The sequence below is a fragment of the Pogona vitticeps genome, chromosome 7 (assembly GCF_051106095.1).
Source record: "Pogona vitticeps strain Pit_001003342236 chromosome 7, PviZW2.1, whole genome shotgun sequence".
Taxonomy (NCBI): Eukaryota; Metazoa; Chordata; class Lepidosauria; order Squamata; family Agamidae; genus Pogona; species Pogona vitticeps.
The window spans coordinates 15,127,479-15,149,137 of NC_135789.1; the positions used below are offsets into that span (position 1 = coordinate 15,127,479).

General features: G+C 49.2%; 1 protein-coding gene across 4 annotated transcripts in view; it reads right to left on the minus strand.

Moving 5' to 3' along the window:
- The window catches only part of ZBTB7A (zinc finger and BTB domain containing 7A), a 32,060-nt gene extending 12,742 nt beyond the window's left edge, over positions 1-19,318 (minus strand). The window contains exons 1-2 of one of the 4 annotated variants that reach the window (XM_072978049.2): positions 18,906-19,318; positions 1,002-2,231 (exon numbers count right to left, since the gene is read on the minus strand). In XM_072978049.2, the coding sequence (XP_072834150.2) occupies positions 1,002-2,215 (1,214 nt within the window). In that variant the 5' untranslated portion in view covers positions 2,216-2,231; positions 18,906-19,318. Of the gene's footprint in view, positions 1-1,001; positions 2,232-9,615; positions 15,804-15,935; positions 18,688-18,779 lie in introns of those variants that run through there. The other 3 variants (XM_072978051.2, XM_020780850.3, XM_072978050.2) reach the window with 3 other exon arrangements.
- Positions 19,319-21,659: the final 2,341 nt, after the last annotated feature.

Consider the following 21,659-nt stretch of genomic DNA (forward strand, 5'->3'; position numbering starts at 1 on the left):
TCAGAATATCTCCAGATTTTTTTTCCAAACCTATCTTTGCAGAGTATCTCCAGATCCTTTCCTAGCCTTTTCTCCTCAGAATATCTCCAGATCCTTTCTAAACCCGTATCTCCAGAATATCTCCAGATCCTTCCTAGCCCTATTTCTCCAGAATATCCCCAGATCCTTTCCAAATCTCTCTCCAAAATATCTCCAGATCCATTTCCTAGCCCTCTCTCTCCAGAATATCACCAGATACTTTCCTAGCCCTCTCTCTCCAGAACATCTCCATATCTTTTCCTAGCCCTCTCTCTTCAGAATATCTCCAGATTTTTTTCCAAACCTATCTTTGCAGAGTATCTCCATATCCTTTCCTAGCCCTCTCTCTGCAGAATATCTCCAGATTTTTTTCCAAACCTATCTTTGCAGAGTATCTCCATATCCTTTCCTAGCCCTCTCTCTGCAGAATATCTCCAAATCCTTTCCTAGCCCTCATTCCCCAGAATATCACCAGATCCTTTCCTAGCCCTCTCTCTCCAGAACATCTCCATATCCTTTCCTAGCCCTCTCTCTGCAGAATATCTCCAAATCCTTTCCTAGCCCTCATTCCCCAGAATATCTCCAGAACCTTTCCAAACCTATCTGTCCAGAATATCTCCAGATCCTTTCCTAGCCCTATCTAAAGTTGCTGGGGCATGAAATGGCAACGTTGTAGGAGCAAAAGGGACCTATTACTGAGCTACGATTTCTCCCCAAAAGAGCCAGGAGGACTCTCGGCTCTCCTGAATTGAGGGACATGGTTTAAATAGGAACTTCCCTCGAGAGCCAGGACGTCCTGAACCCAACCCATGGCGAATAAAACATGGCAACAGACGCGGGTGAAACAGAAAAGGAACCTTTCCTTTCCGAGGCAAAGCAAACAAGGAAGCACCTTTCCCCCCCCCACCCCAACATCTCACACCTGGCGAATCCTTTTTCTCCCGGCTTTTCTCGGGAGCCCCTCAAATTCTTGCCCCACTCACCTCGTAAACCGAACTTTGCAAATGTTACATTCATAGGGCTTCTCGCCTGTGTGGGTCCGGATGTGCCGGGGGAGCTTCCCCGCCCCTTGGATCACCTTGTCGCAGATGGGGCACTTCTGGAATGCTTTCGCGCGAATCTTCTTCTCCGCCTTCTGAGACCAGGACGGGTAGTCCCCGCCCTCCTGGGAAGTGCTAAAATATTTCAAGTAATAATCCATGACGCCGTCGTCGTCCTTGCGGTCCTCGTCGGCCAGCTGCTGGCGCCCCACCGAATTCATCATCTGCTGGAGGAGGGTGCTGGCAGCCAGGCCGTCTACCTCCGGGGCGTCCGCCTCCTCGCCTTCCCCTCCACCGGGGAGGAAAGCCGGGGAGCTCCCCACCTCTTGCTGGTCCAGTGGAACGCCGGCCGTTTCCCCGTCCTCCCTGGCGGCCATCGCCAAGCTGCGCCCCCCGAATTGTCCATTTTGGGCCGGCGGAAACAAGGGTCCCTGGGTTGCTGCCGCCTCCACCTCCTCCTCGCCCCGCTCCAACCACCCGCCATGGTTAGTGTCGGGGTCACAGTCGTTCACCTTTGGTCTGTCGCCGAGGGTGGCTTGGGAGTAGTAATCCAGGCCGTTACACTCAGGGGCGTCCTCGTCCACCCCCTCCCGGCCACGGAAGCCGAGCCGCTGAAGGTCCCTCAAGTCCGGGTTGGTCCACGAAAAAGCGCCCTGCTGGCCGTTGATGGGGTTCGTCTGGAAGAACTCAAGGTATTCTTTTGCTCGGAGGTGGTTCCGTTGATCAATTTGATCTACTGTCTCCATCTGGTCATTCTTGGCCAGAATCTTCCGGTCGAGGAGGTCCATGCAAACGTCCCGGACGGCTGGGATTTCGAGCAGCGTGGCGGCGTCCAGGATCTCCCCCACATTGGAGGTGCTGACGGTCAGCGTGGCGGTGTAGGCAAACTCCAGCAAGGCCGAGAGGGCCTCGGCGCTGACAAAGTCTATCTCGTACACGTTCTGCTGGTCCACCACCAGTCCCGAGGTGAAGAGCTTCTTGAAGTACTGGCTGCAGGCCGCCAAGACGGAGCGGTGGGTGGGGAACTCCTGCCCGTCCACCAGGATCACCACGTCACACAGCAGCCCGTGGTTGCGCTGTTCGTTAAGGCTGCTGAGGATGTCGGTGCTGTGGTCCGGAAAGGGGATCCCGATCGGACCATCCACACCGCCCTCCATGCTGGCACTGGGGGGCCTGCAGGGACAGAGAGAGAGAGAAGACCCCAATCAGCAATCAATCCAGAAGGTTTAAGCGATGCTAGTCCTCATGAAAGGCCAGCTTGCAACAAGAAAAAAAAAACGAGGTGACAGCGGAAGACTTAACAACTCCTAGGTGTTATCCTTTTTCCAAATGGTTGCAGGACGCCGGCCACCCAGGCTTTGGGAAACAGCAGCTATAACACCCCATGTGTGCTCATCCGATGTCTGATCATCAAGGCAACTCGCTGGGCCTCAGGCTTTGGGTCCAGAGACTGCAAAGTCCAAGGACGGCCTGTTAACAAAGCTGGGGCTAAATTAATTCTGCCACTTCTGTGGGGCTGAATTTATTTCCCCTTTTCTCTGTGATACAGAGGAGATGCAGGGTGGCTCTAACAGGACTTCAAGAATTCCAAATTATTCATATCCCCCCCCCCCCCCGTGAGGTAGGGCTTGGCCAGAGAAAGAGAGAAATCAGCTGGAGGCCATTCGAGATGACCTTTAGGGTTCAGAGGAGAAGCAAACCCAGAGGGATCGGCTGCTTATTAATCCTCACAAGCTCCTCACGCCAAGCACCCGCATATTTTATTCTTCCTCCAAAAGTCACCTGAGATGAAGGACAAGAGGCTGCCTCATCTCTCCCCCCCCCCCACTAAACCTTTAGCAAGGCAGCCTCTGTGGCGCAGAGCAGGTTGAGGGGCACCCCATGTCCTCCCCTGGCCCCAGCGTTGGACCTCCTTCGAAGCCAAAGAGGCCAACTAAAAAAAGAAAAGAAGACAGGAAAAAAAGGTCAGAAGCCTCCAGCTTTCTGCCGCCTGACGCAACCGCTTCACTGTGCCCGACAGCAGGGCCGGCCTTGACTGTCAGTGCTGCAGAGGTAGGTAGGTAGGTAGGTAGGTAGGAAGGAAAAGCTGATGGACAGGAAAGAGGGAGGGAACAGATGATGAATAGAAGGGACTATCTGATGATGGAAAGAAAGGAGCTGATGATGGATGGAAGGAAGGAAAAGCTGATGATGGATAGGAAGGAAGGAAGGAAGGAAGGAAGGAAGGAAGGAAGGAAGGAAGGAAGGAGCAGGTGATGAATAGAAGGAAGGAAGGAAGGAAGGAAGGAAGGAAGGAAGGAAGGAAGGAAGGAAAAGCTGATGATGAATGGAGGGAGCAGATGATGAATAGAAGGAAGGAAAGAAATAAGGAAGGATCTATCTGATGATGGAAGGAAGGAAGGAAGGAAGGAAGGAAGGAAGGAAGGAAGGAAGGAAGGAAGGAAGGAAGGAAGGAAGGAAGGAAGGGGGATTTGACGGGAGTGAGGAAGGATTCCAGCGAAGAGTTAATCTCATGTGATTCTGCCTGCAAGACAACCAGGGTGGGAAAACCAGCCACGATCATGAGACCCAGTGGAGGATGGGGCGCCAACCCACGCCCATCGAGCACAAGCGCTCCCTTGTGCAGCCAGCCTTGCTGGAGGCAACACAATCCGGATGGGCACTGGCCTCCAAGCGCTTGGCTTTCCGGCCCTGCTCCAGTCTCCGAGCTTACGAGCAAAACCACCCTTCTCTCCCTTTCTTAAGACAACCCACCCCGATTCCTTCTTACAAGCCGATCCAAAGGTTCAGGGTTCGTCCATCCTAAAAACTGGGGCCGCCTGGATAAAAAGACTGGCCATGACATGGCCAGCAAAATCATGTGCCGTGCAGCAAAGATGGCAAGCGGAGAAGTCCAGAGTTCAAATCTCACTTTGTTGTTAAAAGGGACTTAGGAGGCTCGAGTCAGTTATGCATGCCATATGGGAAATAAAAACATTGGTCTATCTTACAGGGTTGTGGTAAGAATTTCCGGCATCACACAGGAACGAAACACTGAATATACTAAAGCACATCTGAATCCACACCTAAGTGTCCATTTTAAAGTTTCTTCTCCGTACCCTGTTTTACGGGGTGGCTAAAGTAATTTGCCTTTTATTTTCTCCGCAACCCTTTTGCACCGGCTTCATCTGTGATCTCCCCCCCCCATACTTATTAATCTACAAATTAAGCGAAAGGGGGGAATTTTTAAAAACCCAACCCTCCTGCCAAAACATTCATTTTAATTTGACAGGTGGGGGGGTCCCAGCCAGGTGCCCCATGGGCAGGCCTGGAAGACGCCAGAACCCACCAAGAGAACAAAAGGCTTTTTTTAAAAGCAGATTTTGGAAGGGCGTCCCTCCATTTCCGGGACCCGCGAAGCCTCCCTGCTCTGAACGAACCCGACCCTGAATGCCAGGCTCCGGCGGCCGGCGCTGCACAGATGTTGCAATCTTTCGTCCCCGGGGTCTTCCCCAGATGCCCGCATCTGCAGAGACCTTTAGAGGCACAAGACCCACAAGAGCGCCAGCGAGGGAGGGCCGGGCCCGAAGCAAGGGAAAACAGAAGCTCTCCCTGCAAATTTCGGTCTGCTCTGAATTCGTGAACGACAAAATGCAGAAGGCCAGCCGGTGAGCCACGTTCGGCCATGGCGTGCCAAAGCTGGGTACCGTAACAGAATTAGGACAATTGTCCCCTACAGCCAGATAGTTCAGGGGTTGAAGTTTCTGACTGCAGAGGCAGAGGTTGCAAGTTTGAATCCCCCACGGTGCTCCTTTGATTGGACTCGATAATATATAGGGTTCCTTTCCAGCTCTGCAGTTCTAAGATGATGATAAACAAACTTTATTCCCTAATATTTTTGGAAGAATAGAAACAATTCCACTTTCTATCACTGCTCCAAAGTTAGAAGCTGCTTCCTGTATTTGTTGGGAAATTAAGGGGCACCACGTAACACGCCAGAAAACGCAGAGAAACGGACCTCATTATTCTCCTGCTTCTCTTCATTAGAGCCTGGGAGGACGGCGACAAATTCACACTTTTTTTTGAACGACATATTAAAAATATCCCAAAGGAGAAATTCGCCAATTAGGGTGAAAAAGACCAATTTGCAAAGCAGGAAATTATTCGGAGGAACGATTACAAATATGTATCGTTGATGAGTGAAGGGCTTGAGAAAAACGCAACAGACACCATGAAAACCAGCGGCTGTCAAAGACGAAACAAACTGCTAGCTTGTTGCCCCCAAAACTTGTTAAACAAAAAATAAAGTGTTTTCTTAAGCAGCACCTAAAAGAAAGAAAGAAATCCATAGATTTCTGGCAAAACGGAGCTCTATCATCAATACAGCACACAGGGACCTTTTCTATAACGCTGAGGCGCTAGATTATTGTTGCGGGACTATCGTGTCAATATAAATAAAACAATGCAAAAAAAAGATGGTATAATTTATACCGTAAGTGAGTTAAGCAACATTGAACACCACCAATAAAGAATGACTGCTTTCATTTGCACCGGTTTGGAGATAAACATGTAGCTTCTCTCTTTTTCTTCCAGCTTGCCTTTGCTTCCTTCATTTCGACACACAAACTGGTTCAATCTTCTCAGTCGAGACGGAGTGAGCAGCGCCAGGCGAAGGCAGTGCCTCATACCCCGGGAGAATGACGGGGTGTAATTGTTACCGCTTGGGCAGGGCATTCTGGTTTGCTCAGTCACAGCGAGGAGAGCGGGGTGACTATGATCCTACTGGGAAAAATATATATGAACTTTCCGGCTTCCATGGGGACTAGAAACGTCTTCACATAAAAAGAGGGCTGATTTCAAGCGTGTATATATGTGCACTCGAAACTGGCCCCTCATTCATCTGAGGACGTTTCTAGTCCTCACGGAAGCCCAAAAGTTCAGGAATATAAGCTGGGAGAAAGATGAATCTCGAATGTTATCTCTTGACATCAGGAATACACACACAGGGTGTATGTGTACAGTGGAGGCTCGACTTACAGACTTTCCGAGTTACAGGCTTCTCTGGCCGCAAAATTTAGGTTCGACTTGCAGCCGGAGAATCGACCTACAGACCAGAAAAAAACCCAAAACAGAACAAAAACGGCCGGTTATGAGATTAATTGGTTTTCAGTGCACTGTAGGTCAATGGAGACTCAACCTACAGACTTTTCGACTTGCAGCCACCGTTCCAATACGGATTAATTCCGTAAATAGAGGGTCCACTGTATATATAGGTTGTTTTCCTTGCTTTTACCTCACTTGCTCTCTTGTGATTCTTGCACCTCTACATATACACACCAGAGATGGGGATGAGCCACCAAAACAGCGATTTGTCTTGGCTCGTGGTTTGTCGAAGTGGACGAACTACGAAATTCCCTGCAGTTGATCGATGAACCACGAATCGGTTCACTGGTTTGGGGGGCTTTTTGTTTTTAGACAAACAGTGGCTGTCTTTTTTTTTAAAAAGCCTAGTCCCCCGCTCCCACAGCCCAGGCCAACCTCCTCCCATTGCCCTGTCACCTTCCGATCTTGGGGTGGGGGCAGTGGGGGCAAAATGAACCAGGAAATTCGGTGCATAGCCCCAAAATTCACTGTTTTGGGAAAGTCTGAATTCTCCAGTCTGGACGAACTCAAAGCAACGAATTGGCCATTTCCCCCTAAATGTCCTGGTTCGTTTTTAGCTTCCTCCCCATTTCTAATACACACATACTGTATATGTATTCCTGATTTCAAGAGGTCCTTTCAAGATTCATCCTTCTACCCATGAAGACTAGAAACTTTCTGGTGAGCTGAAAACGGATTTCGGGCCATGCTTCTGGAGACGTTTCGACCCTATGGCAGGAAAGTCAGGGAAACAGGGTGGCTTAACGGGTAGGGCTCCGGGTTCACGAGTCAGGAAATGAGCATTCTGATCCCCCACGGGGAGTCGAGGCCCACGGGGTAATTTAAGGGTACCCTCTCACTTTTTCACCTTGCCTTGCTTGCTGGATTGGGGCGAGCAGAAACGTGGGAGAGATCAAGGAGGAATGATAATAATTTAAAAAAACCGACGGAATAAGCAGAGGCGGGAAGGCTCCCCGACACAGCAAGCGCTCCGCCAAGCAACCGGCAAGACAGGTCCCCCCTAAAAAAAACCAGCCACCAGCCTTCCTCGAATCCGCCTCTGCCAACCTCCGCAAGGCAGCTAAGCCGAACACCGAGAGAAAATCCAGCCGAGCCGGCTGGTCCGCTCCGCAGGCATCGGCTTGGGGCGGGTCTTCCCCACACTGAGAAGCTGGCAAAGCTTCTGCCACTGACGAGGTTTCTTTAAAGACTAGGGCAGGTCCCTCACGAGGTGTTGCAAGACCGGGGGGGGGGAGATTGGGAACCACCCGAAGGAGCTTCGTGCGGGCCTTCCTGCTCAGATCCTCCGGGAACCCACGTGCTGGGTCTCCCAGGAGCGTGGCCCCCAAGCTGAGCATCAAGATGGGGGTGGGTGGGTTGGCTCAAGTTTGGAGGGGGATCTGCTGCCTGTGGGGGCCAAGCTGGCTACCGAAATCGTGAACCAAAAAAAACCACTCCCATCCATTCTTTGGGTGGGGGGGGGGGATGGAATTTCAAGGCTACATTTCCTTCTGCGATCAATTGCAAAGGTGAATCCCAGCTCCTGCAGATTCCAAATAGTGCCTTTTCCAGGCTGGGAAAAGTATATTTTTGGAGCGCAAAAGATGGTCCTTTAGCCAGGTGTGTGACCCTCATGGGTTGACTGGGGGGGGGGGCTGTTCAGCCTGGCCTCCCTCACACAGTCGTTGTGAGGAATGAAATGAGGAGCTGAGAGCACCACCGGCTCCCCAACTAGAGGAAGGCGGGGGGGGGGGGGAAACAGACTGGTTGTTAATTAACTGAATGATCAGGCAAACAGATATCAGAGCAGGCCACAAATCAGGACTGGTCGCCAGAGGCGAGCGGAACAGGCATGCAGGCAAGCACACGCTAGAACGCCAAACCAAGGTTTTGGATTTTCCTGTGTTTGGGGTTGCTGAACGGCAGTGCTGCAGCCCTAGCCCAGGTCTAGTCAGAAGTAAGCCCAGAGTGAAGGGGACTGGAGCTGATATCCCGGGAGGCTCCAAGGTGCCAAAAATCATCCAAGTTGTTCAGACCCAGGTCCCGTGTGCGAGGACCAGGAAAGATAAGCAGTCCAAGGTCGCCCAATGACCTTGGACGGTCAAGTAGGAATTCAAACCCACAGGTCTGGAGCCCCAAACCCTCCCTCTAACCATTACGCCACCCTGTCTTCCATGGTCTATGGTCTCTCCGCCACTTCTGTCCGCACTCGAAATGCAAGCAAGGATTTTTTTTTTAAATAAACGTTTTCCCGTCCAAAGCCCAGAAGGTCTAGATTTTGGGCGACATGTCACGCCATTCGGAGGACACACATTTTGACTTTACACCGTGGCCTCACATGAGGTGTGAAAGAAACGCAATCCCGGCAGGAAATGAGCCTCGTAAGAAATTCCTAGCAACTCCCAGGCACCTATTATTAGGAGTCCCACCCACCCACTCGCCCCTTCTCCTTCCTGCAAGACCAGACTGGGAAGGGCAGCTTTTTAAAAAATGAGGAGGGGAAACCAGAGAGAGAGAGAGAGAGAGAGAGAGAGAAAGAAAGATTTTTTCCTGCTTGTCCGGGCTGGAAATGAGAGAATAAGGGAGAATATGTTTTCCCCTTGTAATTACAAGCCCTAAATCCACTTTTCCCAGAATGTATCCACCTTTTTTTTAAACTGTCCTTTTAGGTGGCTTAGTTTTGCAATCTTTTGCTTCCTGTCTTGAGCGGAAAGGACCGCCTGGCGGTTTTAAAACTACAATGCCCATCTTCCTTTGCCGCTGCCCAGGGATGATGGGACCTGGGGGCCAAAAACAGTGACAACAAGTTGTCATCCCCTTTTTAAAAATTTCTTGACCGCATCTAGTTATCTTGGTAAAGCCAGACAGCCTGACACTTCGCCGCCACCATCATCATCATCGTTCAAAAACACCAGGTACAGTTAATCAAAAGTATATAAACATTGTTGTTCTGGGTTTTTCGAGCTCTTTGGCCGTGTTCTGAAGGTTGTTGTTCCTGACGTTTCACCTCTCTCTGTGGCCGGCATCTTCAGAGGACAGCAACCTGTCCTCTGAAGGTTGCTGTCCTCTGAAGATGCTGGCCACAGAGACTGGCGAAACGTCAGGAATAACAACCTTCAGAACATGGCCAAAGAGACCGAAAAACCCAGAACAACCATTAGATCCCGGCCATGAAAGCCTTCGTGAATATATAAAAACACTGACTGGCATTATATAACAGATACAAGTTATAACCACAAATCCATTGTTGTGGTTGTTATTGTTGTTGTAAATATTTTTGCAGCTTCCAGAGTGCTTTGCAACTTCAACAGAGAACCGCTCAATGTAGGAACAAACAAAATTTTTTAGGTTCTCTGAAGGAGGGAATTTTCTACCCCTTTCAGAAACTAGAACAAATTCCAAAAACCAAGGCTATGGAATGTGCACAAAAACTCACCCTGATGAGAGCTGAGAACTTTGAATTTTCACAGGGGCACCCAATTTTTACAACTACTTCCAGAGCAGAAGCAACAACATTGTCCTTAAAAAAAAAAAAGAACATTGATGAGATAAAGGTAAACCAGCACAAGCCAAGGTCACAGTGAACTCGGGTGATCCCGAGATAAGCCACAGGACTCTGGAAAGGCAGCTGTGCCCAATTCTTACAACCAGAACCCAAGTTATGAAAAACATTAAGAACCACTGTATCGGATCTGGCTTTCGGAGCTCAATTTTCCATTCCTAAGATGTCCTAGAGATTATACATACAGATAAATTCCTATTGGTTAGGGTTACCCAGTTATTTCCCCCTGCAAAAAGCTGCTTCCTTAAAAAAACAAGAGACTGCATCTTGTGGCAGGGAGCTCCACAGCCCGCCAATGTGGATAAACTCCTTTTGCTCTCTGCCTCTACTGTTCAAGCTGGGTTGTTTCCGTCACTTCCCAAGTGGCATATTTTCTACGCCAAGGTTGGAACTGTTTTCTAAAAACAGTTAACCCCCCCCCCCCCCCAAAAAGGTCCTTTTTATTTTTGGTGAGGATGGAGAGGAGGAAAAACCACCTGCTAAGGAGAATTGGTGGTCGGGTCGAGACACTTCGGTATTCCGACTTTTAACACAGCCAGGCAGATTTCAGAGGAAGTTCAACCCACAACCCAATGTTTAGGATGGGTTATATATTTTTTTGCCGAAGGGTGGAAGAGAAGGGGGTGGGTTTTTGTTTTTAAATTTTCCAGCTGGAAATATCAAATCAGCAGAAAAGAACATCTTAGTCGGCTTCCTTCTGGAATCCCCCAAGCACCGTCGCTCCACCAAAAGAGAGCAGGAAAACATGCCTCTATGTCTCCCCCCTATCTTGAGTGATTTTGGGTGGGGCCTTCTCTCGGCTCCTTTTTCCCAGAAAAAGGCTTGAACGTCAGCCAAAGTGGTGATTAAAACAGGAATCCTCCACCACCACCACCAGGGGCTCAGCATTGTTGTTGTTGTTGTTGTTGTTGTTGTTGTTGTTGTTGTTGTTGTTGTTGTTGTTGTTGTTGTTGTTGTTGTTGTTGTTGTTGTTGTTGTTGTTGTTGTTGAAAAACACCAGGCACAGTCAAAAGTATAAAAACACTGACTGGTATTCTATAACAGATACAAGTTTTAAGCAAAAAACCAAAAAAATCTGTTAAAAATGAGCTAAGGGATGTCAGTTGTTCCCTAATATTGCCATTTTTTATAGCTCCAAGGGTCTGTATTTCTGAGATCTGCAACCGCTTATAGCACTGTGTAAAGTTTCTTGATATTGTTCCCAAAGCCCCGGTGACATCGGGGACCCCTGAAATGGGTTTCTTCCAGAGGCGAGATGTTTCGATGGCCAGGTCTCTGTCCTTGGTTAGTTTTTCCAATTCTTTATTTTCAACACTGGCATTGCAATGTCAAGGATACGAACATTTCTTCATTCTATGACTACTAGGTCTGGCGTGTTATGTTCAAGGTATCTCTCCGTTGGGATCCAGAAATCCCACAAGATCTTGACTTCCTCGTTTTCTGACACCTTCTGTACATGATGATCCCACGGGTTTTTGGAGGCTGGCAAGTTATGTTTTTTGCATAATGACCAGTGCACTGGCAGTCAACATTTACTATTAGCACTAATTCCTTGGATCTTAGCTTTCATCACGTTGCTTTGGAGTGCTTTTTCTTGTACAGCAAAAATCAAGCCTTTGGTTTCTTTCTTAAGGGTCCCCAGTTTTAGCCATGCCCATGTTGAATTAGGATCATGTGTTCTATCAATATTTCTCAGGTGTTGATGTTGTCGTTTATTTTTCCAGCAGCTTCATTTATTTTCCAATTGTTGTTTCTTATATTGAGCATTTATTTCTGCTGTTTTCCCAAATATTCCCCATTTTCACCGCCTTAAGTAATTTTTCTCTGCTTGTGCCGATATAATCATTTATACTTTTTTACTTCCTCTACTTCCTGTTGTATTTGCAATAATCCACGGCCTCCAATTCTTCATGGGAAATATAATCTGTCTACATCCCTTTTCGGCTGAGTATTATTATTGTTGTTGTTGTTGTTGTTGTTGTTGTTGTTGCTGCTGCTGCTGCTGCTGTTGCTGCTGCTGCTGCTATTGCCTCTTCTGCAAGATCAGGGTTGCCCCCACCCCCTTTAAAAAATTTTCACTCCTAAAGGCCTCTGGAACAGGAGTTTAGACCCAAGACCCTGAAGGACAGAAGCCCCCAAAACAATGCTGAAAACAAAATTTGAGGCGGCCACCGACTCTTAAAAATGACAGGGGATGAGAACAGAGAATCCAATCCATTGTCAGAGTCTCTTCTGTTGTTCTTCTCTGCCGTTAAGTCGGCTCCGACAAAAAGACAACCCGAGTAGCATTTTCAACTTATGTATGATCGTTGAGGAAAGTTCTTCCCACTTCCAGGGTGTCCATGGCCGAGCAGGGATTCGAACTCAGTTCTCCCTGACACTCCATACAAGTATCTTATACTTTCCAGTACCTAGCTAGGCTAACCTGGCTGTAAGGTCACCAGTTAACCAGTTTTAAAGCAGGGTTGTAAAAATCAGCATTATAACAACTGATGGCTCGGTCTTGCTTTACTCTTTGTGCAATGGGGCTGGAAGGTAGTTTTACGGTACATACAGTCGTTTCTCACACTTTCTTTACCTCTCGACATGGCAGGCCCGCCCAAGGATCTTGTGGCACTCCGCAGACTGACCTTTGCACACATGCGGGCGGGACAGAATGTGCAAAAATGCAGATGATACCAGCAGGGTGAGGGTCTTAACGGTGGCCATTAAAGGTTGCTTCATTGCCCGTGGAGATGGAGCATCCATCTGTTCTACTTGGGGGTCTCAATGGCATTCACCTGAAGACAACTTGAAACATGACAGTGTTCCAGATACCACAGGAGTCTTTATCTACTGCAACGGAGGGCAGATTTAACAAATCAGTGTGTTTCTAAGTTCTGACATTTGAATTTCTTTAAGGAAAAGGCGCCCTCAAAATTGAAAGAATACGAACAGCAAGGACCTCGCTGAAAATTGGTGAAAATTAAATCTATATGTTCATCTGTTCTGTCTGTCTCTGAATCTTGCAAACTTCTGAGGAGGCAGTGTCTTGCTTGTGAATCCAGGTAACAGAAGGTGCATTTCTGCCATGGAGACATAGATTTCGATTAAGGCATGCACGCAGTTCTTCCAGCGCTCTGCCACCAAGTTGGCCAAAGGCTGGCGGGTTTTCTGCCCGACACTTCTGTGCAAAAATCGCCAGCGTGTAGAGCGATTCAAAAGCGACCCCTCGTTCGGGACTGATCAGTGTTTCCGAGGCACATCATGGGTATTCGAAGCGGGGCCAAAATCACCGAAAGAGAGGTGGGGTTGTCATCTGTTGGCCAAGTCAAGCTCTTTCTCGAACTCAGCCTCCCCTGAAATGAACAGGTGGTGGGGAAACTCTTGGGGATTGCACAGCTCCTTGCCCCACTTCCAGCAGGAATCGAACCCAGAACCATCTGCCTATGAAATGCCTCCTCATCGACAGGGGATAAGCTCTTCTCCTGAGTCCGTTCAACCTGGGACACGAACTAAGCAGGTCCAGCTTCCCAAAAACAAACAAAAACAAAACAAAACAAAAAGCACACACACACACACACAACAAAACACCACAGATCCATATAGCTACAATCAGGGTCGGAAGGCTGTTTCGGCGACTGAGGAAAAGCAGTTAAGGGAAGCTTGGAGGCATTCCCTAAACGTGCAGACGGCCACACCAGAGGACAAAGCGATCCTGGACTCTCCAGGTTTGTGGTTGAACTAGCACGCAAGCGGTCCAGAACCCCTGGTGGAATGGGGTTGCGCTCCTACCACCCGCCCACACATGAAGAAATGAAGAACAATAAAGGAACGGGTCGGCTCAGGAGCCGTGGAGTGGGCACGCAAAGACTCGGAGGGCTGAGTTTTGGTTATCCTGGAAATTTTTTTAAAAAAAATATCCACAGGGCTTCCGCAGCTGCTTTGCTGGGCAAGAACCCCATGGCGGGTGAAGCTCAGCGCGCACGGGCAAGGGGAGAGGAGGAAAAAAGCAGGGTGGAGGAAAAGGGGGAGTCAAACCGAACCGTCTTGGCCTCCTCCACTCTTGGCCCGGGTGCCAAAGAAAAACAGGGAGGGGAGAGCCAGCTAGGACATATTTGCATCCACCCCACCCTCCCTCTCCCTCTCCCTCTCTCTCCTTCTGCCAGGGTGGCTGTTCTCAAATCCACCAAGTGGGCAAAAAAGGCCTCTTTCGCAAACCTCCGATCTTCCCGGCGCGGCACGCGGAAAGGGGGACCCCACCCTGGTCCCCTCCCCTTCTCCGGGAAGGGCAAGATGGGGCGCGCACACATACCCCACAGGTGTTCACTCGGGTTCACCTGCCACGATCTTCTCCTCTCGGGGTTCACCCAGTGTCTCTCCCCCCCCTTTCTTCCTCTCCCAGACTGATCCTCCCCAAGGCCTTTGCAGCACCAAGCAAAAGAAACAGATGCTGGATCAGAGCCCACCCGCCGAGAAGGACGGAGCAGCTGGATTTGGAGAAGAACACCACCCCAAAACTCTGGAACAATTTGCAAGAAAGCTGAACGCAGCCCTGTCTTAGACTCCGGCTAACTTTTTCTTAACTTGCTGGGTGCTAAATTTGACTTTTCATTTCAATGATTCTCGCTCCGCCTGTACCTCTACAAGTGCCCCTTCTATGTGTGGATCGCTGATTATTTACACGGCGGAAGGACGAACGGGCACACAGTTTACCTGAAGCAAAAGGGTCAACATCTTATTATGGGAATAGCAGTTCACAAAGCTTAAGGGAAAAACATTTGCCAGTTTCTTGATGGGGAATGACAACTCCCATCACCCACAAATCGAAAGCCCCCTCTGGAAACCACCGGCTTGAAGAACACCGCTTCCTCCAGAGGTTGGCAGGGCACAGGTTTCATCATCCTCTCCCAACAGCCATAGAGTCCCATCATGAAAACAGCACCGGGAAACTCCCTCGATACCCATATAAAACCAGCATTCTCCAATTCCTTTTGGGGTGGCCTACATGCAGTTGAGGAAAATAAAACAACGGCTCATGGGGCATTTAAGACTAACAGATTTAATCTGTGCAAGCTGTAGTGGACACATAGGTCGCTTCTTCAGCTGTACAAGTTTAACTTCAGCACTTGACGGTCAGATTTTTGGACAGACCAAGAACCTTAACACAGCTCCCAATGCATATCAAGAGCTTTGATTTTACCCTGCCACCACATGGGCCAGATTCTTCCCTCCCCCTCGCCGGCAGGGGCTTCCAGCCTTTCCCCCCAGCTGCAGGAAAGAGAGGGTTTTTCACGTCTACAGAGATCTTTTCCAAGACAAGGAGATCGGTGTCTCAGAGTTTAAAAAAAAAAGTTAGAGAATTCCCCCATATGCTCTGCAGACATCCCGTACGGTCCCACACGCCTCCTCTTCTGCAATTCAACAAAAAACGCTCAACCTGGAGGGCATCTTGACCTCAAGCAGGTGCTCCCTAAGCCTGACAAGAGTCTGGCTCCAGGCCTTTGTACAGATTTGAACCCTAGACCCCTAAAACTCAGCTTCAGGCATCCCCTCTCCAGACCCCATGCTTCCTACTGCTTCCTCAAATACCTTTACACTTGGGGTGAGAGAAGCATGGTCTTACAGATCACGTTTGTTCTGCAGCCCCCAGCGAGGGTTCCCAAGGCTCATGGGAGTTGCAGTCGCACAAAAGGTGCACAGTGCTCATCCTTCTTTTTTTACACCTTACCATGGAGAGGAGGCGGAACCGTTGGCCCCACACTCCCAGATGTCCTGGAATCACTTCTCAGAGACCGCCGCCAGGAGGGCTGATGGACGTGGATGATGGGAGCAGTAGTCCGCAAGATCCGGAGGTCTCTCAAGTCACCAGCCTCTCCCATCTTTCCCCCCTTCTTTTAACAAATGCTATCACAACACACATACAAGCTCATGACTCGAAAAAGTCTTGCTTTTCTCCCTTCCCTGCATACTTCGGGTCCCCCAACAGCCTTTTGTACATGGCTCTGAATCACGATAAACCCTCTCAGTAGGGACTTGGAAAGGAAGGGGGGGGGCTGCCGCCTCAAACCCCAAATAACCCCACCACCCATCAAAGCAGGCAGTAGAAATTAAAATAGGCTCTATTTTAAAAATGTGTACAAAGCAGGTTTTTCAGTTCCTGGTTGTGAATAGGTCTTTCTCCAATAAGAAGAAGAATAAACAGTGTTACTCACAAAGGCTTGCGATCTCCCTGTAAGGTAGGCTGGCATCTTGGTCCCCACTTGACAGCTTGCAGTGCTACGGTGGCCTCATCCTGCCCACCACGCACAGAGCCATCTCCCCTAAGATTTCCCAATTTCCTATTTTGGTTGCCTGCAAAGGGGCTTCTCCAGCCTGGCTTCCTTGCGTCAGGTCGGCTGCATCATCGCCGCTGACGGAAAGGCCACAGAGGTCACCTGAGGTCATCCCAGGGAAGATTCAAACCCACAGCCTTCTGGATTCACTGATCCATTACTTATCCCACTAAGCTGGGCAGCTCCGCGCACAGGCAGTAATTAACAGGGCATAAACCCCATTTCAGGAGGTGGAAAGGACAGCCAATGTTCACAAATAAAAGCAAATTTTGCAGGGTGACCCAGGGCTGGGAACGATCACTCGCTTTTTCTTGTTGCCTCACCCGCCTCGCAGGGTGGGCGGATCGACACTGTAATGGTGGTGGACGCAGATGGAAGTCGTCTAACTAACGCTCACCGGGTTCGGCGAGAAATAAAATATCTAAAACAAGCTGGAGATGAAGCAAATGTTTGCTTGTTCGCAACTCAAGCCGCTGACTTTGCAAGCTGCAAATTCAGATTCGGTGCAAAGGGGCCGTCTCAAGTTCCTAGCCCTCAGTGTTGCTGTAATGTGGATTAAATCACAGAAAAGGAGAGGGGGGGAATTCAGCTTTTCTGAATGACAAAACTTTTCTGCTGGTTTACAAAGGCAGCAATCCCGTGTTTATAAACCTCATTTGCAGGAGTTTTCAAACAGGATCCTGGGCTAGCCAGTTTTTCCCCATAATAAACAAGCGGAGGCAAATAAAATCAAGAAACGTCTCAGGGGCATCATTAAAAATATCAAACACCACCCCCTCATTTCAGTGTCGCTTCTGCGAATGGCAATCTCTGTTTTCTGTCGCTGAAATACCCTGACAAGCAAGCAATAATACTGACTTTCATTTTTTAAAAAATGAGCAACTTTAAAATTCATTTCAACACATCATGGAAGGGCAATTTAATCCTCATAACAGAGGAGCCTGCCTTCTACTTTGGTGCATGCAGTGCAATTTTCAGACCATCCTGCAAAATTTAGGTATTTTAGGGGATTGGGTTTTGCATGTTTTCTGGGAGGAACAATGATTCGAACTCAGGACTCTTGCTGGCGTGCGGGTTCGCTCCTTTCCCTCCCATTCCCAGGTTTAAAAAAATAAATATGAGAGCTTTTTAATATATATTGCATATATATAAAATATATATTGCACTTTCCCCCATTTCTCCCTCTTCTTTTACCCCAGAATCCAGCACCCAGGTAGGATCTGGCCTCTGAATACTGTATTCCCCCACCCCAAAAAAAACCGAGCTCTCCATTTCCTCCATCTAGAAAAAGTTATCAGACTTTCCTCAAATTAAGTTTCTGTTTGACATTCCGGCCTCCCTGTCCGATATCCCCCTTTCTGAAGGGCCCCTCCCTTAAAATAGGATCCAAAGTCCCCTCAGGGAAGCGAAAGAAGACCCCAGAGGGTCAAGCCGGCCTTTTTGGCTCTTTAAAGACTCCAAAGGGCGAGGCTGGGAGGGCAGGTGAAACCCCGCCCGGGCCTTGCACTAGGCCTCGCATCCCCGGCCTTTCCTGGCTGGCCGCGCCCGGGGACCCCACCTCTCCCCCGGGGGAGGGGCCGCGCTCGGAGCCCTTGGCCGCTCTCCCTTCCTGGCGCTCCCCCTCCTCCACCCCCAGCCCGCGGCCGCCATTGGCCCGAGCGGAGGCCCGCGGGGGGAAATAAGAGGAAGCCGGCGCGCCATTGGCCCAGGCCGGCGCCCGTCAGCGACGCCTTCCCGCGGGAGCGTCTCGCGGGGCACGCCGGGAGAGGTAGTCCCCGCCTCTATGGCACCTGCTGCCCGGAGGACCCGGGGAGGACTACAACTCCCAAGAAGCCACCCAACCGCCTCGTTCTCTCTACTCCCCCCTCCCCCTTTCCTGGGGTTTTGCAAGCCCCCTCCCTTAAAAAAAACACATATCCTGCTCGCACTCTCCCCCCCATCCTCCTCCCCAGGCTAAGCAAGTACAACGTATGCACGCAGCAGAGAAATCCAGGCTGGGGCTGGAGGGAAGGGGGAAAGTGGGGGTGGATCCTTTCCACCCTTCCGACCCCCCCCCGATTCCAGTCCCCAAACCTTCCCCTCTATTGCAAACCAATAAATAAAAAGAAACATATTCCAATACCGTGCAATTCGGGGGGACATCCAAGGGGGCCCCCACCCCAGCCTCCCATTGTAACCCCCCTTCAGCCCCTACTGTCACCTTCAGGGTGTCTTCCCCCCCTTTCCAGCCCTTTTTTAAAATGTAAATTTAATGAGCCCCCACGTCCAATCTCCCCTTAATAGACAGATCTCTCTCTCCCTTTCCTCCCCCCCTCCACCTTTACACACAAACCCCTTTAGGAATAAATAGAAGAAACACTTTGAAACCCAGATCCAAACCCCCCCCCCAAAGCCTGCTTCCTCGGGCCAGGGGAGGGAGAGCGAGCAGAGGAAGTGGCCCCCAAAAGTTACCCCCAAACCAGAAAAAATGTGCCTTCCCAAAGTCGTAGCGAAAGTCATGGAGGGAGAGAGTGGAAAAGGGGGGGGGGGGACAGAAAGAGAAAAAAATGACATGAAAACCCCGACTTGATCGCCGTCCAGCGATCGGGGTGGGCAAGGCGGTGCGCCTGGATGTCAGTACCGCCGCCGCCCCCCCCCGTGGCAAAAATGGAGACCCATCGCCGCCCCCCGCAAGCCCAGGGGAAAAAATAAAAAAAAAGAGGGGAGGGGGGTTCTTTTCCTTACCTGGTCGGTCTTCTTGAAGGAGTGGGGACCCCAGGAGGAAAAAAGGAAGGGTCGGGGGTGGGGGGGGGGAAGATAAGCAGCAGGCACGGCACACGCTGCTCTCCTCTGTCTCGATTTTGGACTCACTTCTTGGGCTCCCCTTCCTTCCTTCCTCTCTCTCTCTCTCTCTCTCCTCTCTCTCGCTTCGGTGCGGTGCCTCTCTTCCCCCCCCCTCCTACTGTAACTGTAGACTCGCAAAGCCCCGTATGATGCCAGTGAAAACTCCCTTCCTGGTTCCTCTCTCTCTCTGTGTATGTGTGTGTGCTGAGAAAAAAAAATTAAAAATTGAAAGAGGGAAAGAAAAAAAAAGATTGGGGGGGGTCCACTCCCTGCTCTCTTAAAGGGGCAACGGCTCTGCTCTCCGACACCACGCTGGAGAGGGACTTTTTTGGCTTGGCGGGGGAGAGAGGGAGGGAGGGAAAACCTGCTGAAGGTATTGAAGCCCCCCCAAAAAATTTTTTTAAAAAAAAGTTGGAAAGGGTCAGGGCGCTTCCTTTGCTTGGCTTGCTTCCCCCCCTTCTTCCTCCCACTCCCCCCATCATCCCCCCTTCTTTTTTTTTAACCCCCTTCCTTTTTTTTCTTCTTCAAACTGGAAAGACGAGTCTCTGGCTTCGGGAAGTCTGTTTGCTTTCAAGTCCTCCCGATTTGGTTTGTTTGGTTTTGTTTTGTTGCAAAAGTCGGAAGAAAAAAAAGATCCCAGAGATCTTATATATATTTATATATATAAAGAGAGCAGTTCAGGCCAACCACTCCTTGAGTTGGTGTGTGTCGATTTTTTTTTTTTAGTTGGTTTAAATGTTTTGCCTTGTCTGTGTTGTGGTGTGTGTTCTCCCCCCCCCCCAAAAAAAAAACACACACACACAACACCACTTGCTGCCACGTCTCAGCCTCTTTCTCTCTCTCTGGCTTTTGGGCTCCTTCGTCCCCCGTGCGCCCAGGGCGCACGGATGGCGAAGCTGGGGTTGGTGAGGAGGGGGGGAACACACCTTTGGGGGATCCCCCCGCCGGGCCCAGGGGCGCGCCTGCCTTTGCAGGCAGGGTCGTGGGAATCCCCCTCCCCATGCCCCTAAACTCTTGACAACCCCCCCCCCCAGGCCGAGAGAAAGACCCTGCGCGCCCCGCACCGAAGCCAGGACTCCTGCCCGCGTGATCTAACCCAGCGCCCGCACCCGGGCACGAAAGGGGGGCCCCCGGGGCGCGCGCGCGCGCGCGTGTGTGTGTGTGCGGGGAGGGGGGCCTGCAGGCAACCGGGTCGGCAAGAAAGGGCGAGACACAGGAGGGGAGGAGGAAGAGAGAGAGAGAGACCGTCAGCAAACTCTTCCTGTCACGCACACAAATGCAAAGCCAGGACGCGACCCAAGCGGTCCATCCGTCCGTCCATCCATCCGCCTATGTTGGTTTGTGTGTGTGTACACATACACACTCATAAACATACAGAGACATGCATGTGTGTATATGCATGTTTGTATATATGTTTAATAGGAACATTTAACCTTATATATATGTTTTATATATAACACATTTTATATGGATTGATCGATCAATTGACAGGATAGAGGGAGAGAGGTCTTGGGAGGTGTCCCGGGTTTGCATTTCTGTGCATGAGAGAGAGAATTGGAAGAACTGAAGAGTCGTCAAACTCAGGCACAGAAATGCAAACCCGGGACACCTCCATCTAGAGAGAGATCCTGCACAGAGATATCTAAAGATCTCTAGCTATATGTATCGGTGCATGACATAGATAGGTATAGGGTTGTGTGTGTGTGTGTGTGTGTGTGTGAGAGAGAAAACAAAAGTGGGTTGTTTTTCTCAAGGGGGGCACAAGGACCCCCTTTCCTGTGTGACATATTAGCTCTTAATGGCCAAGGCCTAGGTGGGGGTGAGGTTGACCCCTTTCCAGCAATTGCATCAGGAATTGGGGGTGGTGGACAAAGAAACAGGTACTGTACTGGGCCAAGTGACAGGGGGATTCTCAGCCTTAAACCATGATCTACAGGGGAGCATCATCCTCATTAATCCAATTCAACAAGGGCAAGCTGTAAATATTATGAATCCTGATGATTCCTCTCATTGGAGTTTGCGTCCGGGAGATACTTTATTATTAATAATAATAATTAATAATTAATAATTAATTTATTATTATTATTATTATTATTATTATTATTATTATTATTATTATTATTATTATTATTATCATTGTCATCATCATCATCATCGTCATCATCATCAATGTTTTTATAATCTTGATTGACCATACCTGGTATTTATAATAATAAAATTACAAATGCTTTGAATAAAATATTGTTATTCTCATTATGTTTAAAAAACAGATTAAAAACTACAGTGAATGTGAAGCTTATCAGGAAATATAAAAATCCAGCCCAATTGAATGTACAGACCTTAACATCAAGATTTTAAAGAATCCAAGCGTTTGGAGTCTAGGTGAATCAATCGGTCAGCAAACGAAAACGGATTTTTCTCCATCTTTAGAGGATAAAACAAACAGGCACTTTTAACTATGTGATTCTTTCCTCCCTCTGCTACCCAGAACGGTCACTCCCTGATCTACAGTAACTAAAAAGTTACCATTATACAGTATATTGCAAAAGGAGTGCTGTTCTTTCTTGCAGGTTAACATCTGCAACGCAACTTAATTACACCTTCATTAAATGGCAGAAAGGATGCCTTAAAAATAACAAGAGTCCAGTTACTTCAAGGCTTCATGAATTACTTTGCACGCAGAATGCTTTCGTCCTGTAATATTCCCGCGTCTGGCAAGGCAGGTAAACAGCCTCCCTCATTATTCTTATATTATAAATCTATTGATCATATTTATTTTTA